The sequence below is a fragment of the Sinocyclocheilus anshuiensis genome, unplaced genomic scaffold (genome assembly GCF_001515605.1).
Source record: "Sinocyclocheilus anshuiensis isolate Anshui unplaced genomic scaffold, SAMN03320099.WGS_v1.1 scaffold274, whole genome shotgun sequence".
Taxonomy (NCBI): Eukaryota; Metazoa; Chordata; class Actinopteri; order Cypriniformes; family Cyprinidae; genus Sinocyclocheilus; species Sinocyclocheilus anshuiensis.
Window position 1 is genome coordinate 2,254,198 of NW_015547698.1, and position 17,588 is coordinate 2,271,785.

At 34.8% G+C, this 17,588-nt stretch overlaps 1 protein-coding gene across 1 annotated transcript in view; it reads right to left on the minus strand.

The window, feature by feature from the left end:
• Positions 1-2,176: 2,176 nt before the first annotated feature.
• LOC107703841 (TBC1 domain family member 9-like) overlaps positions 2,177-17,588 on the minus strand; it is a 31,601-nt gene continuing 16,189 nt past the window's right edge. Inside the window, 17 exon segments of the mRNA XM_016506602.1 lie at positions 2,177-3,197; positions 4,379-4,482; positions 4,567-4,635; positions 4,729-4,851; positions 5,301-5,366; positions 6,538-6,778; positions 8,786-8,854; positions 8,960-9,058; positions 9,162-9,291; positions 10,348-10,516; positions 10,519-10,599; positions 12,095-12,212; positions 12,292-12,506; positions 12,764-12,914; positions 14,999-15,172; positions 15,818-16,024; positions 16,270-16,477. Of these exon segments, the coding sequence (XP_016362088.1) occupies positions 2,538-3,197; positions 4,379-4,482; positions 4,567-4,635; positions 4,729-4,851; positions 5,301-5,366; positions 6,538-6,778; positions 8,786-8,854; positions 8,960-9,058; positions 9,162-9,291; positions 10,348-10,516; positions 10,519-10,599; positions 12,095-12,212; positions 12,292-12,506; positions 12,764-12,914; positions 14,999-15,172; positions 15,818-16,024; positions 16,270-16,477 (2,884 nt within the window). The 3' untranslated portion in view covers positions 2,177-2,537.

A 17,588-nucleotide genomic window follows, 5' to 3' on the forward strand; every position in this document is an offset into this window, starting at 1 on the left:
GTAATAAAAATGTAAATAATAATAATAATAATAATAATACATGTATCTAGGGTTAAATAAAAAGTAAATAATAAATAAAATGTGAATAATAAATAAAAAGCACACATATATATATATATATATATATATATATATATATATGATGCTGAATTAATATTCATTGTAGAAAATACATTAAATTGACTTTTAGCTTTAATTAACAAAAACATTTTCTATTTTCTCAATGTTAATGCAAATGAACTAGGATTAATTAGGATTTCAATTGAAATGTTATTTAATTCAAATTAAATGTTATTAAGGTTTATTGATAGAAATCACAGCTTGTCCAAGTGCTGCAAAAATCGCAAGCATACATATAAAATGTTAAATAAAACAGTGCATATAGTAGGTTGACCTGAAATGGAAGAAACCCCCATTTTTTCTGAGGATCCTTTCACTGACACTGAAAAAAACCCCCACTTTCCTTTTATACTTTTAATTCTTGGATGTGATCTGAATCATTTACAGGTCGATTTTAACCATTCACATTAAAACGTAAACTTAAAATCAGCAGCATGAAATAAAGTAGAAAGTCCTCTATTTAAAAAAAACAAACAATAATTTAGGAGAAGGTGCACAGACATGCCACATGCCTGGTGAGAACACAGTCAAATAAAAACTGTACACAATCATATTCTTCAGGATACACTATAAATCAGATATTAAACACAGCTGGACAGCATCGCCTCTCAGCTGATTCATATCCAATATTTCAGCGCTGACAGGTTATGAACATCCTCACATTTTACAAAGAAGAAAAACCCAAAGTGCAGGTGCAAAGAATTGAGAGAGGAAGAGAGAAATGAGAAATCTGGGAAATTACAGATGATTTAGCGGCAAGAAAATGTCATTTCAACAATCCCAGATCTAACGTCCCAGCGTCCTTCCTCTGTGTCAAGAGTTTGTGTTAAATATCACAGATGTATTTCCACACTATCCCTGTGAACGCTCTCGTACGTTAAAGACGATTTACTATACTGTAAAAAACAAAATCATTCTCTTAATCTGTATTTTGGTCTTATTTCAAAATAAAAATATCTAAATCTTGAGAAGGTACTTGAGAAGCAACACCACATAAGATTCCATAAGACTATTATTATAGAATATAATATAATGTAAAATAAATGTAAAGTTGACCTGTATTGTTTGTACAAATACACTATTTAAAAATGTTTAAATTTAGATTTTTTTTCTTGTTTTAGTATAAATTGTTTTTTTATTGGGGTCCATCTTTTTTTTTTTTTTTTTTTCAGAAAATTCCTGCTCACAGTTTTGCTTCTCAAGTAAACTGATATTGTTTTTAGGATGTTTAAATACTTTTATTGGAACATGAAACAAAAATACTGATTAAGAACATGTTTTTTTTTCGCCCAATCTGGACTAGTGAGCTATTCTAGACACGATTACTATGATGAACAGTCTAACTGTATTAGATATTATTAGTAACCATTTCTGTATATAAAGTACATCAAGCGCATTGTAGTATACAGCAGGTCCTCTCAGACTTTGTACAGGTCAAAAGGTCATTCTGCAGGTCACATCACGGTCCCTCTGTCATCAGATCAAAGACAAGCCTCCGGGAAAACTCATTACTCTCCGTTCCCTAACGAGCTCACGCAAACATCAAGCCTTTGAAGCTTCCCGCTGATTTAAGAGGAGATCAGATTAGGTGTAGTTAAAGGGACAGTTCACCAAAAACAAAAGTTCTGTCATCATTTGCTGACCTTCGTGTCGTTCCAAACCTGTATGAGGTTATTTCTCAAGGTAGAACACAAAAGGAGATATTTTGCCGAATGCCCAGGCTGCTCATTTCCATACAATGGTGAAAGGAGATTTCAAGCTCCAAAAATGGCATTAAAACATCATGTAAGTGGCCAATAAACGTCTTAAGTCATAAAATAGGTTTATATGAGAATCACACTGATATTCAAGTCATTATTTGCTAGCGTATGGCTTAAGAACAACTCAATAAATAGTGCATAAGTCTGTTATGTAATTTGATAATATGGTGAATATGGAGATGGTGAAACCACACCAATCAGGTTTTTTTTTTGTGTGAAAACAGCAAGCCTTGTATAAAATGTAAAATCAAACAGTGCATATAATATTTCAAGCTCCAAAAATGACAATGAAACATCATAAAAGTGGCTATTATGATTATTACAAAATGTCTAAAGTCATAAAATAGGTTTGTGAGAGAAACATACTGAACTTTAAGTTGTTATTTACTAGCATATGGCTTTAGAAAACTCACTATATAGCGTACATGTCTATTTTTAATGCTGCTTCTTGTAATTTTTTAGCTCAACAGAGATGGTCACCATCCACTTTCATTGTATGGAAAAGCTAGCATGAACTTTTTGCGAAAAATTTCAGTCAGTCAGGTTTGGAACATAAAAGTGAGTAAATGATGCCCGAATTTTAATTTTTGGATAACTACTCCTTTAACCCCGAAATAGAGTTGTGAATGCAGAGGTACTAGTTTATAGTTTAGCACGTTAGCCTGATAGCGAGATCTCATAGTCACTGACGGACATGTGTTGGTGTCCCACCTTGCGAACGTTCTTGGCATTGGTTATTCGCGCGGCGATCTCCACCGGCTTCTCAAAGTACTGCACCAGGGCTTGTTCGGTGAGCACTGAGGCCAGGAACTGCTCGAAAGTGATGGCCCAGTCCTTATCGATGCTGGCGCTGTGAGGTAAACCACCGTTGCGTATGAGCACGGTGTCCTCCGCGATGTCCTCGCACTGAAGCTTATCGTTCAGCTCGTGGGAGCCGGTGCTCAGGACGGAGTAGGAGGACATGGACGTGTCATCTTTGGTCTCGTCGTCGGAGATGAGCATGGCGGAGGACGTGGCCATGTCTTTGGGGGACGAGTCCTCCAGTTTGATGTCCTCTAACGGACCCGTGACGCAGGAGTTTGTCTCGCCATCGCAAGGTTTGCGGCGCGCTCGCTCCTGCTTGCTCCTGCACGCTGGGATGCGGTCGTCCTCATCGTCGTCCTCGTCCTTGTGAGCGGGACTGCAGAAGAGTTTGCCCACCTCTCCCATCTCCAGCAGCAGGCTGGTGACTGTAGCCGTGGCGTGATACAGCTCCTGCTCGCTGGGGTCTTCGCTGAACATGTTATAGAGAGTCTTGCACAGCTCGATGAACTGACTCTGAAGAAGGAAGAGGAAACAGAGTCAGATTTTACCAATGAATAAACAAACCTAATCTCCTTGTCGTGCAGTAGATTTATTTATAGTTTTTTATTAGGGAAATAATTTAAAAATGATTAAATTAAAAATAAATTATTATTGTGTTATTATATAATACATGAACCTAAAAAATGATATAACAATGTAACAAATTAGATTTTTATTTATTTATTAATTTATTATATATGTGTGTGTATGAGATTTATATAAAATACACACACACACACACACACACACATATATATATGTAATTTATATAATATTTAAAAAGAGTGCTGTATATTTTTTTACATTAAAAATTTAAGTAAAAGTATATAACAATAAATACTATTATATACATGTATATAAAATTGTATATTCAACATATATTCTATATAATAAAATTACATAGTTTAATCTACAAAACTGTCAATTTATTAAATTACATATTCAAATAAAATGATATAATAATAATACTATACTATGCTATTTATTGCTATTTATATAATGTTTTTATGTTATTATATAATATATAAAAGCTAAGAATTATATAAAGTTATATCTAAAATGTCAATTAAATTAAAAATAATAATAATTGTATTAATAAATAATTATATATAATATTGTGTTACTATATATTTTTTATTAATTCATATACATGATATATATTAGTTATATGTGTATTTACTTTTTTTAAATCAGAGAAACCATTATTTCAACTAAACAACCAATGTTGTAAATTAGAATCAAAATATTTAAATATAAAAAGCAAAATATACTAGCTATCTAGTGAAATTTTTCAATACGTTTTAAATTTTAAACACATTTTCCACTGGCAGTTTATCTGAATAAATAAGCTTTCCATTGATGTATGGTTTGTTAGGATAGGGCAATATATGGGACATATTACAAATGATAATACATTTTTGATATATTTACGGTAGGAAATTTACACAATATCTTCATGAAACATGATCTTTACTTAATATCCTAATGATTTTTTGACGAGAATTTTGACCCATACAATGTATTCTTGGCTATTGCTACAAATATACCCGTGTTGTGGTCCAGGGTCACATATCTGATGAGTTGTGAATGGAGAATCTCGCTGTTTCAATAGGAGTTATGCTCATAAAGTATCTTTAGTTGGTCTTCTGACGTACCTGGTTGAGTTTGGGCAGATCCTTCATGTTCTCTAACTTTGCGTTGGTCTCCTGGTTCCACAGGCGCAGGTACATCCGGTAATCCGGAGTGTGCATTTTCTTAACTACACCAAAGACAGAATGTTGCACATTTCAACAGCTCTCCAACATCAATCATCAGCTCTGATCCGTTTGGTATTTTCTCCCACCTTTTTCACTTTTAAAAGTGACTCCGACAAAACCATCGTCCTTCTCGGCTCTGTTCTTTTGGTCGAGGCCTGTCAATGAGAGGTCAAAGCATCAGCACCAGTGATCACAGTTTCTGGACTGGGCATCAAGAATCCTTTCCACCGTAATTTTGGTGTAACAACCTATTTTGTGTGGTGAGTGTGAGCATGCAGCAGTACCGCTGGAGGTCTCTGGGGTGATGTCCTCAAAAAAATACTGCATAGCTTCACACGCCGAGTCGGGCTCCTCCTGCTCATGGTGCAACTCTGAGAAGAACAAATACATTCAGCCTCTTCTAGAGCTCAATCTAATTCAGATAATAACATCAAACACAAAACACTTCAGTAATATTTCTGTTAATGATCTCTTTATCAGGATAATTCTTTTGATTTGTGGGGTAATTTTGACCCAGACTTGTCAGAAAGAACAAAACATCCGTCTTCACTTTCATTTCTGCTTTTTATCCATGTTTCCTCTCACAAAAGAGAAACACAACTAATAATCTTACAGTTACCACACATAATTTACAGTCTTCATATGTGCAAAGCAAACAGGTATATGCAATGCTGAATAAATATAAATACTATAAATAAAATACTAACATGTCCCAGAACTGTATTAATTATGAGCTGAATTAATTATCAGCATAATCTGCACCATGTTAACAATGTTAAACATTTTATTTTCTCTTTTTCACCCACATATTCTCACCTACCTGGAAGTATGTGAATCTTGTACAGAAATTTGAGTTTTTCCGTCAGGTCACCGTGACACAGGACACCTAAAATAGAAACCAATCATTTTATATGTGTACAAAAACAATCAACCCAATGCACTTTTGATATATTTTTATCATATATTTAATGTTTTAAACTTTAAATTTTTTTGGTCATAATATAGTTTGACTAACACGTTTCGACTTCTAAACATACATTGTAAGTCACCATAAAATCAAAATCGACTTCTTATTTTTTTTTATGGAATATTGCAGTGTTTATCATAAATAATTTATCTGTGCACATTTTAGGTCAAAATGGCTGAAAAACTAAATTCGAATTTTGTACTTAAATATGATCAAAATTCGAATTATATTCGAATTTAAAATGCATAATTTCAGTTAGGGTGAAGAAAAGCAGAGGGCGCATCGAGCAAAATATTATGCACGTTTCTTCAAAGAGTAATAAAATAACACGACTATCTTTGAAAAATGTGCATAATGTTTAAAATAATATTTATAAACCAATTATAATTAATTAAGTTGCTTAAACAACTATAAACAAAACAGCATCATGTATGCATTTAGTTTAACACAAAGGGCCGAAAGCCAATCACACAGAGTACAATTTTCATTTAAAAACACGAGTTGTTATGGGATGGGAAAACCCCTGCCATAAGGTCTCGAGATATGTTTTTTTTTTTCAAAGTTAAACTTGCATTAATTTTACATGGCTTAAACATGCGGCTCTTTTGTGCGAGACACGACTGCAACGGTGATAGATGTCCTTCTAGAAAATGCGCGAAATATGTGTTCTGTGTGAACGGCTTGGTGTCAGTTTTGATGAAAACAAGATCTTCTCCGCATCGATGTTCTCTTTTCCCGCAATATTTGTAACTAACAACGCAGCAGCGCCGCATCTAGTGGCTTCAACTGGATAGACTAACAAAAACATTATAATGCAACGGCACTTACATCGTCATCGCATCTCGTGCGCCACTGATAAGGCTGCCTCCTTAACGCACACCTAAAATTCGAATGCAACGTTTTTGCATTCGAATGTGGATTTTTATTTTAAATTCGACGAATATTTGAAATTCAAATTTTTTTTGACAGCCCTAGTGCACATTATTATTATTTTTACATAATGCATGTGCCCTCATTATCTTTAACCAAAATGATTGAAAAGATGATGACAACTTCAACAATGGGATTGGTCATGATAAAGCACACTCACTCAGGCCGCTGATGAACTCTCTGAAGTTTATGAGCGTGTCGGTGTTGTGGTCCAGCAGACGGAAGATGCGCAGGGCCAGGTCGTCAGCGTGCGTGCCGCAGGCCCAGGGGAAGAGCAGCGCAAACAGCACTTTGAACTGCTCCAGATCCATGCGATACTGCTCCAGGTATGGCAGGCTCGGGTCGTGCCGGCTCATGGGGTTACTGGTGCTGCCCCAGTAACAGCTGGTCAGATGCTCAGCCTGATGGTCATAAATCATGCACAGGATAGTCATGATATTCATGTTATAAAGTCAACGGATATGGAGCATGTACGTTTAAATGTGAATGCACCTGCGATGTGTTTCATCCTTTTTATTGTCTGCCAGGCAACAATATTTTTGATTGTTTACCTCAACAGACTGTATGCTTTGAGAAGTAACACAAATGGGGCTGGATGAGCTGGATTCAAATTTATTCAAATTTGTTAGTAAGTACCACTAAATATGTCCAAAATAATCACAATAAAACAAGAAAAAATAAAATAAAAATAAAAATCATAGCATATATAATAATAATAATACATTTAAAAAGATAAGCACCATTAAATATGACCACAATAATATCAGTAAAACAAAAAGGAAAATAAAAGGATAAAAATCATAACATTTATAATAACAATAATAAAATACCAATAAATAAAAACAAAAAAGAAAAAAATAATAATAGCATAATATTTGTAATTATATATATTATATAATATTTTTAAATTTAATTAATTAATTTAGATTGATTAATTATTATTAACTACATACTGTAGTATGCTACATACATTAAATGTGCATTATACTGCATGCATTATATTGTATGCAGAATATACTCACTTTGCATCGCACAACATTAATAAACTGTGCTTACAGACTACAGATACTCACTATATAGTATGCTACATATACTAAATTTGCAGTATAGTATGCTACATATACTAAATATAATAATAATAATAATAAATAATCACAATAAAACAAGAAAAAATAAAATAAAAATAAAAATCATAGCATATATAATAATAATAATACATTTAAAAAGATAAGCACCATTAAATATGACCACAATAATATCAGTAAAACAAAAAGGAAAATAAAAGGATAAAAATCATAACATTTATAATAACAATAATAAAATACCAATAAATAAAAACAAAAAGAAAAAAAAAAATAATAGCATAATATTTGTAATTATATATATTATATAATATTTTTAAATTTAATTAATTAATTTAGATTGATTAATTATTATTAACTACATACTGTAGTATGCTACATACATTAAATGTGCATTATACTGCATGCATTATATTGTATGCAGAATATACTCACTTTGCATCGCACAACATTAATAAACTGTGCTTACAGACTACAGATACTCACTATATAGTATGCTACATATACTAAATTTGCAGTATAGTATGCTACATATACTAAATATAATAATAATAATAATAATAAACAAATATTTAGCAAGCACAATTAAATATAGGCAAATAATGTCAAAACAATAAAATACTGTAAAGACAATAAAAATAATGTAATTTATGATAATAATAATAATAATAATTAAAAATGCTTTAGCAAGTTCAAACACGCCCCCACATGTCTACGTCACTGTGTGGGAGATTTGCATAATGCCGCCCAAATGTTCACGCAAAGAAAGAATGCGTAACTTTGATTCTCGCTGTAGAATTGTTGCCGCCGCTATGTCGTGGAGACGCTGTGTGTTTCGTTGCGAAAGCCAAACTACTTTGTTTGGCCTTCCAAAAGAGGACACGACTAGAAATCAGTGGTTAAGTTTTATTTACAACACTGTTCCAGAACAGTACAACCCAAATATTCGAGTGTGTTCAGCGCATTTTATGGAGGACTGTTTCCTCATCCTGGTAAGGGGCGTAACATTTCCGTCACACGCTTGAGGAATTCAGCCAATCACAACGCACTGGATAGCTGGCCAATCAGAGCACACCTCGCTTTTCAGAACGATGAGCTTTGTAAAAATCAATGCATTTCAGAAAGGCGGGGCATAGAGGAGAAACAATAATGTACGGTATGTGGAAAATAATGTGTTTTTTGAACCTTAAACCGCGTAAACACATTGCATTACACAAATACTTGAAAAAATTTTTTTTAGCAACGTCACATGACCCCTTTAAATCACAGCACACACTCTCACTGTAAATGTTATTGGCCGATTCATGACCTCATCATGTGACTGACCTTAAAGAGTGTATAAAGCTCCTCCAGCTCATCGATGCTGAAGGGTGTCTCCGTCATGATGGTCCGCACCTGCAAAAGCAGTGGATGAGGCAAATGCGAACAGATTAAAAGCCACAGATCCTCTGACTGAGTGCTAATAAAACACTAGTGTCAGTACGGAGAGCGTCTGATTACCACATTGCGTTTGGTGGTGTCTTCAATGGCCTGGATCACTCTCAGCCTCTGTTTGAAACGCATCTGCTCAATCACATCCGCCCGGATGGAGCCGAACTTCTGCAGATCACAGTGAACATCAGCAAACATGCAATACGACACAGACAGAACCCATGAAAACACACTTTGTAATATACAAGGTCAGAATTTGAGATGAACGAACCTCATAGGAGATGCGCACGAGTTTGAAGATGTCCACCTCAGGATGAGGATCCCCGTTATCCGTCAGGAGTGAGTGAAGATGAGGGATTGGAGGAAGAGTGCTGTCCTTATTAGTCACGTTGTCCAGATACCTACAACACACATACACAAGCAGGCACACTCATTTGTCAGCAAAACTGCAGCACTGTCATACACAGATCTTGCTATTCGATAAATACTGTAGTATACTACTGTATATAAATATACACATATATACTCACTTTGTAGTACACTATATACATATATTACAGTATAGTCCCTATGTAGTACACTATATACATATATTACAGTATAGTCCCTATGTAGTTCACTACATACACATATAGTACGGTATAGTCCTATTGTAGTACACTATATACACACATACTGCAGAATAGCCCCTTTGTAGTACATTTTATACACGCATACTATAGAATAGTCTCTTTGTAGTACACAATATACACACATACTACAGTATAGTGCCTTTGCAGTACACTTTAAACACATACAATATACATTATAAAGTATGCGACACACTAAATTTGCCGTATCCAGTATACTCTATGTAGTATGCAACATATAATCACTTAGCAGTTCACACATTTTGCTCAGAGACAGTGAATACTCACTACGTAGTGTGCTAGATACACTCAATTTCCAGTGTACTGTTTACTCCATGTAGCATGCAGCATATTTTCACTTTTCAGCACACAACATTAACAAACTGTTCTTATAGACTATATATAATAACTACATACTGCAGTATGCTACCTACATTAAATGTGCATTATACCGCATGCATTTTATTGTATGCAGAATATACTCACTTTGCAGCGCACAACATTAATAAACTGTGCAGACTACATATCCTCACTATATAGTATGCTACATATACTAAATTTGCAGTATAGTGCATACATTATGTAGTATGCAGCATATAATCACCTTGCAACATGAACAAACTGTGATAATAGACTATATACTCACTATGTAGTACGCAACATACACTAAATTCGCAGTACAGTAAATACTCCATAGTATGCAACACATGACTTTGCAGAACAGTACATATGCAGAATACTACACATACAGTACTTACTAGGCAGCATACCACAACATACTCATTATGAAGTGTACTACACGTATTCAGAAGCATGCAGTTGTCTTACCTGCCCAGGATGGTCATGGCTTCTCCGTCATCTTTGCAGCCCAGCAGCTGATGGATGTTAGCGTCGAGCACCGACAGCGCTAGCTGAAAGATGACCTTGATGCCCTCGTAGAAGAAGCAGTCGACCACCACCACGGCGCTCTCGAAGGGCATGACGGACAGGCAGAGCCACCCAGCGCCTGCATGCAGTCGTACAGCTGAGGAACGTGGACATGAGCCAGCTCCTCAAACACACCCTGGTCCATCAAAGCACCTGAGATACACACAAACACACTCAGTGCTGACAGATCTTCCTGGTTTTGCGTTGCACATGAAACATGTACAATTTAACATCAATTTATTAAAAGTTGAATAAAAATATTTTTTTATGAAATACTGACAATTTCAAAATCTCAAATTCCATTTTATTTTTCCCAAATTCTGTGCTTTCCACTCAATTTTCTAGATTCCATTTAAACTTTAACAACTTGATAAGTTATCACATATTTTACAATAAAAGGGCCCTATGAAAAAACATTCTATTTTTTTCTAAAATTCCATTTTATATACACTGAACAAAATTATAAACGCAACACTTTTGTTTTTGCCCCCATTTTTCATGAGCTGAACTCAAAGATCTAAGACTTTTTCTATGTACACAAAAGGCCTATTTCTCTCAAATATTGTTCACAAATCTGTCTAAATCTGCGTTAGTGAGCACTTCTTTCAGTGTAAATTCTGTGTTTTCCACTTTAATTTTTCTGGATTTAATTTTAATGGTTTGTAATAATCAAAAAGCATGTATAATCAATTCATTTTGTACAAAAATAGTGCTATATATATATATATTATTATTATTTTTTATTTTTTTTGTTTTCAAAAAAATTCTGTTTTCATTTTTTCTGGATTTATTATTTAATATAAATGTATTATCCAAAATGGTGGTAATCAAATGAAAGCATAAAACATTAACAATTTAATTAATCTCTTAAAATGTAATCAGATGAAAATTAATCAATTCCTTTCATTTTTTGTCAAACAAACTGCTGCACAACAAAGGTTTACTATTAAAATAAAAACATGGAATAAATGCAAGAAAGGAATTGTGTAACTCCCTTAAAAAAGCTTCATTATTATTATTATTATTACTTTGAGAACTACATTCTATACAATAACACTTGTGAAACAAAATTCTTTCATTGGTTCATGGTGAGTCCATTTGTCACAATTTCTTCAGTTTAATAAAAATTCTGCCCTTTTTATTTTATTTTGTAATATATTTATGTCCTTTAAGACCTTTGAGTTTTTGTCTGTATCTGACGATAGTTTTATGAATTGAAATGGTGAAATACTGTTAAAGTAACTCTCAGAGCAGCTCTGGAGATGAGGTTTGCGTTCATGTCCTCATATAGTGAGACGACAGACGCTGAAAACACTGCGAGCATCACGTGTGTAGTGTGTAGTAGATGAAACTGTGCCACTCATTCACACAGATCACAGATACGTGCAGACTTCATATTACATAGCAGTCTTTTGTGGTTTAATATTCACAGATACTAGTCCATATGGCGATGTGATTCATTATACAGCCTTACTTTCATTTATGCATCCAAAAATTTCCAAATTCTGTGACATACTGTGTTATACTGTAAATTCCATTTTTATGACAGCATTCAATGATTCCATTCACATTTTTCCACACGGAGGAAATCATAGGGCCCTAGTGTCATTTGGTGGAATGTAAGAAGCAGGATGATCCTGGAGCTCACCTACGACTCTGGTGTTGTAGTAGTCGGGAAGCATGCGCTCACATAAGGCCACCAGGAGCCAGAAGGCCTCTTCCTCTTTAGCATACAGCAGCAGGACGGAGGTCACGATGTTCATGGCCTGCAGAAGACGAGAGACCGGCATTATGATCGTGCTGTGGGTGCATTCACTGCAGACGGTGTGTTGCTGTGCATCATACCTGGCAGTAGCCGATGTTAGGGTTGCGGAAGGCATACGCAGTGAGGACTCGACGCAGGGCAGCGATGCCCATCTCGTTCTGAAAGGCTGGATGCTCTGGGAGAGAGCGGTGCAGGTCTCTCTCGATCTCCTCTGTGGCCAGATTATATTTCCCCATCGACTTCTCCACCAGATCCTCATAATAACCGGGATGAGTGGCCATCTCGTTAATCGCCCCTGTACACACCAACATACAGATAAACAACCAACTCATCAAATAATTAACAGATCAAATTTATACAAACCATTTAGACGACATTTTCTGATCCAAAACAAACATTTTTGAAAACAATTTTTTCATGGGTCATGGTGATTCCAAATATATAATAACTAATAATAACTATGCTTGATTATCTGGTTAGTTATTTATTACTTGAATCCAGAGCTGTTTTCTCGCTGCTGTCTGTGAGCCAGTTGTGGGATGCATGACTCACCAGAAAACAGGAGCCAGAGCTCTCCTCTCATGTTCTCCGGGATGCCCTGCAGCACCAGCTTTTTGGTCTTCTCTGTGCGATACATACACACTCCCTGGCCGTATTCGGTGAAGTGATTCTTCCAGGCCTGCTCCTTCAGAAACTCTTTAGCCTGAAAACATGCGAGTGTAAAGAGAGCGTCTCATCACTGCTGTCTCGACTTCAACTTCAGAAGTGCTGATGTGGGAAACTATGACTTGGAAAATAAGAGCTGGCAAAGAAGCGAAGCCAGTGGACTTCATTAACTTTCTTTTCTGAAATTTAAAATGTGGTGCATTTAATGTATATAAAAGCTTTAGATTAGACAATCTTGCGAGCAAAATCCCTCCAAAAATGACTAGAATACTCTTCTGAATGCAAAATGCATACATCTTTGCAAGATTTATGCCCTGACACTGTGTGACCAAATTAACAAAGCCTAGTCATTTTAAAGCAAATGACTTGGATAAGCAGATTTTCAGGTCATTTGTTGCAGGGTCAGCAAACAGAAGGAACGGTCTTCTCATAAGGTGCACTTCCTGTGTGTGTCCTACTGAAGTATCTGCTTTAACCACAACAAACACAATAATCTGCATCTGACTTCAGCCTTTGAACTCTGACTGGATGAGGTGCATTCAAATGCCGATAAACAAACACCTGTAACCGCACCATCTTTAACTAAAACTAAAAACATTTTTATTACTTGAAATAAAACAATAACTGAAATAAAATATGAAAATAAATTTTAAAAATATATATTTTATAAATCATATTATTATATTTTATAATAAAAATAAAATATATAAAAACCTAAATTTATTTCGGCTAGTTGAGGCAAAAAAAAAAAAAGTTCAGGTTATTTTTGTTTAGTTCAACCTGAAATACTAAAATAACTAAAACTTAATAAACTAAAACAAATAAAATAAATACAACTAAATTAAATAAAAAATTATACAGACATTTAAAAAAAATAATAAAAATGACAAAAACGCAACAAAATTACTAAAAATTAAAATGGATACAAAATATAAAAATAAAACATAATTCAAAATATTAACAAACATATCACTGATACTAACATAACACTTGACCAAGATGCTATGTTGTTTGTAAACAGCCAATAATTAAGCTCCAGAACTACGCATCTTCGCATAAGACTTGTTTACACTGACAATTAATATTAGTTTTAAAGTACAAATATAACTATTGACTTAACATTGGTGTCTTCCTATTGTTTTCTAAAAGCAAGAAGCCACTCAAGGTCATGTGATTTAACTGCGTTTAAAGGGATAGTTCACCCAAAAACGAAAATTCTGTCTTTAATTACTCACCCTCGTGTTGTTCGAAACCTGTAAGACCTTCGTTCATCTTCGGAACACAATTTAAGATATTTTTGATTAAATCTGCAGGCTCTCTGACCCTCCCATAGACAGCAAGGTAACTACCACGTTCAAGGTCCAGAAAAGTACCAAGATGATCGACAAAGTAGTCCGTGTGACATCAGTGGTTCAATTGTAAAGTTACGAAGCTACGAGAATACTTATTTGCGCAAAGAAAACAAAAATAACGACTTCATTCCGCATTTGCATGTGGCGGCGCCGGCGCTGACCCAGATCCGGTGTGATGACGTCATTACATGCTCGCGTCATGATACTGTCGTGAACGCGCGTCCACAAGTGACACAGTAGAGACGAAAATGTGGAATAAAGTCGTTATTTTTGTTTTCTTTGAGCCAATAAGTATTTTCGTAGCTTCGTAACTTTACAGTTGAACCACTGATGTCACACGGACTACTTTGTCGATCATCTTGGTACTTTTCTGGACCTTGAACGTGGTAGTTACCTTGCTGTCTATGGGAGGGTCAGAGAGCCCTCAGATTTCATCAAAAATATCTTAAATTGTGTTCCGAAGATGAACGAAGGTCTTACGGGTTTCGAACAACACGAGGGTGAGTAATTAACGACAGAATTTTCATTTTTGGGTGAAGTAACCCTTTAAGGTTTTTTAGGGCCGGGGCATGGCAGCTCTTAACCATGGTAAAATGATTATAATGCACAGCCCCTTGCAGTATTTGGCAGGACACATTTCTATCCTACTAATCCTGTTCATTTGTGTTCTGAATTCACATCAGTTCCTGTCCTTCTCCATCAGTCCTCTCAGTAAGCCGTGATAAAAACAATGCTGTGGTGTTTGTGATCAAGCATGAGGGTGCTGTACCAGTTTGGGGTTGAACTCCTCCGGGGACCGCCGGCGGTACATGGTCATCAGGGCCTGTGTTGCCGTGGGAACCCTGCTCTCATTGAGATTGAACTGCCTGTCACTGTCTCCCTCAGAGCTGAGTGCACTGCGCTGCGGACTATAGGACAAGACACTGCCCTGCTGAGAGTACACCTAGACACACAGCACAGCAGAAGATATGGAGAACATTAGAATTAAAAAAAAAAAAAACGAATTGATCAAGTGGCAGCAAATACTTTCTAATAAATGCTGTTCTTTTAACTTTGTATTCATCAAAAAACCCTGAAAAAAGTGTATCACAGATTCCACAAAAATAGGATCATGTGACACTGAAGACTGGAGTAATGATGCTGAAAATTCAGCTTTGATCACAGGAATAAATTACATTTTAACATATACTGAAATAGAAAACAGTTATTTTAAATTTTAAAAACATACCGTTTTTACTGTATTTTTCATATACTGTATTTTTCAAATAAATGCAGCCTTGGTGAGCAGAAAAGACTTCTTTCAACATATTAAACAAATCGTTAACATTTTTTTCAGTATTCTTTGATGAATATAGAATTCAAAGGAACAGCATTTATTTGAAACAGAAACCGTTTGTAACATTATAACGGTCTTTTCTGTCACTTTTGATCAATTTAATGCATCCCATTTATCCCCCGATTAATTTCTTTAAAAAAATCTTACTGAGCCAATTTTTTGAACAGTACTGTCTATACATATTAAAATAATAAATCTATAAATATTTATAGGAATAAATACCAATAGACAAATAAACATTGTTGTTCCCACCTCGTCGTCTGAGCTGCTGAGGCTGCCCGTGATCTCCCGCTCAAAGTAGATTTTGGAGGTGGTCTGCTGCAGGAAGTCCGAGATCCTCTGCACCAGGAAGTCCCGGTCTTTGAGGTTGGCAAAAAGGAAAGTCATTTTGTTTTTGGTGCTGATTGACAAGGGGCTGGGAAGGACGTTACAGCTATCGGCTTTCTCAACGATGGTCACCTGGCGAGAAGAGAGAGGGAAAGGATGCAAAATGCATTTCACAACCCATTTCATGTGCCATATTTCTAAAGAAAAACACCATAATCGATATTAAAAATGTCTATATGCTGCAAGAACTGACTGGATTGTAAACCATGGTAGCGAATGCAGGATAAAGCAATGTTTAATGTGTGCATGCTGTGTACTTTGATGCTTATTAGAGTATCATGTCATTAGTTTAGCATGAAGCGGCTGGTGTGACGCACCTCTCTGAGCGGGATAATCAGGCTGCAGATGGTCTCCTCTTTACTGGTGAAGCAGATGTAATTAGTGGAGACGAACATCTGTCCAAGGATGTGCATCTTGTTGAAGGGGGTCCATAGTGTGCAGTCTGTGTGGCCGTCCAATTTCTCGTCTTTCGGCAGGCGGAAAAGCGCCCGGTATCGCTCGCTTTTAGCCCTGGCGTCCAAGTCCCTGAAGTCACAAAAACAAATATAATACTGAAAAAGGCTGCTATAACTTTCCTAAACTCCTTCTAACTAACAAAATTCTACAATATTGTCACTTTACTATAAAATTGGTGGAACTGCATGTCAAAGTGTTCTCACATAATCCTCTTAGCTCACACAGAAGGATTTGCTACTTTCAATTTCACACAGCTGCCAGATGGCCATTCACTCCGAAATATAATTCTTCACTATTTTGTATTTCAGCTGCCATTTTTAAGACAATTACTGAAGGAATTATGTTTCTGATATTATCTAATAAATTCAATAAGCAGCAGTTCTGTGGTTGACATATTCAATATTTTTTTACTTCTACTACTTACTACAAGAAAAAACAATCTGCGAATGGGGTAAGACAAATAAAGTTAATTCAAAGGGAAAACAAGTTTTATTTTTCTTATGTCATTGGCAGATATTTATTATTATATCTTTACATATACTTCTTTATTATATACTTCATATCTTAAGTAATTTAGCTTATCAAGTAAATGTATCTTGATTTAAAAATATTTAAATACAATAAAAATATAAATACAATAAATTCAAGACAAAAATACTTGTTCAGAAAATCATTTTTCACAATATCACAATAGGAATTTTATTTAATTTAAATTGATTTGAATTTATTCATTAATTTACATTTATTTCGAATTTTTTTATTTAAATTTATTTCACAGTGACAGTATATACCGCTATAATTATAGCAATTATAATTATTTTTTGCAAGAAATTCAGTGCCAGCTTTTATGTATTGCATAATAAACTAGTAATGTCTATTTTTGATAATCTAGTGAAATAAATTCTACACAAATTAAAAGTACTTCCCCAAGAGCTCATTTAATAAAATAAGTGAAATAAATAAGTAAATAAGTATAAATAAATATTTAAATAAGTTTCTTCTTTTAAATAAATAGATTTATTTTTACACTTTATGGACAAAATTTCAAAAGATTAATCTGCAGCAAATGAACAAATGTGCCATCAGTGCAAAAACACCAATATAAATAAAAAGTTTCTTCTTTTAAATAAATAGATTTATTTTTACACTTTATGGACAAAATTTCAAAAGTTTCAAAAGA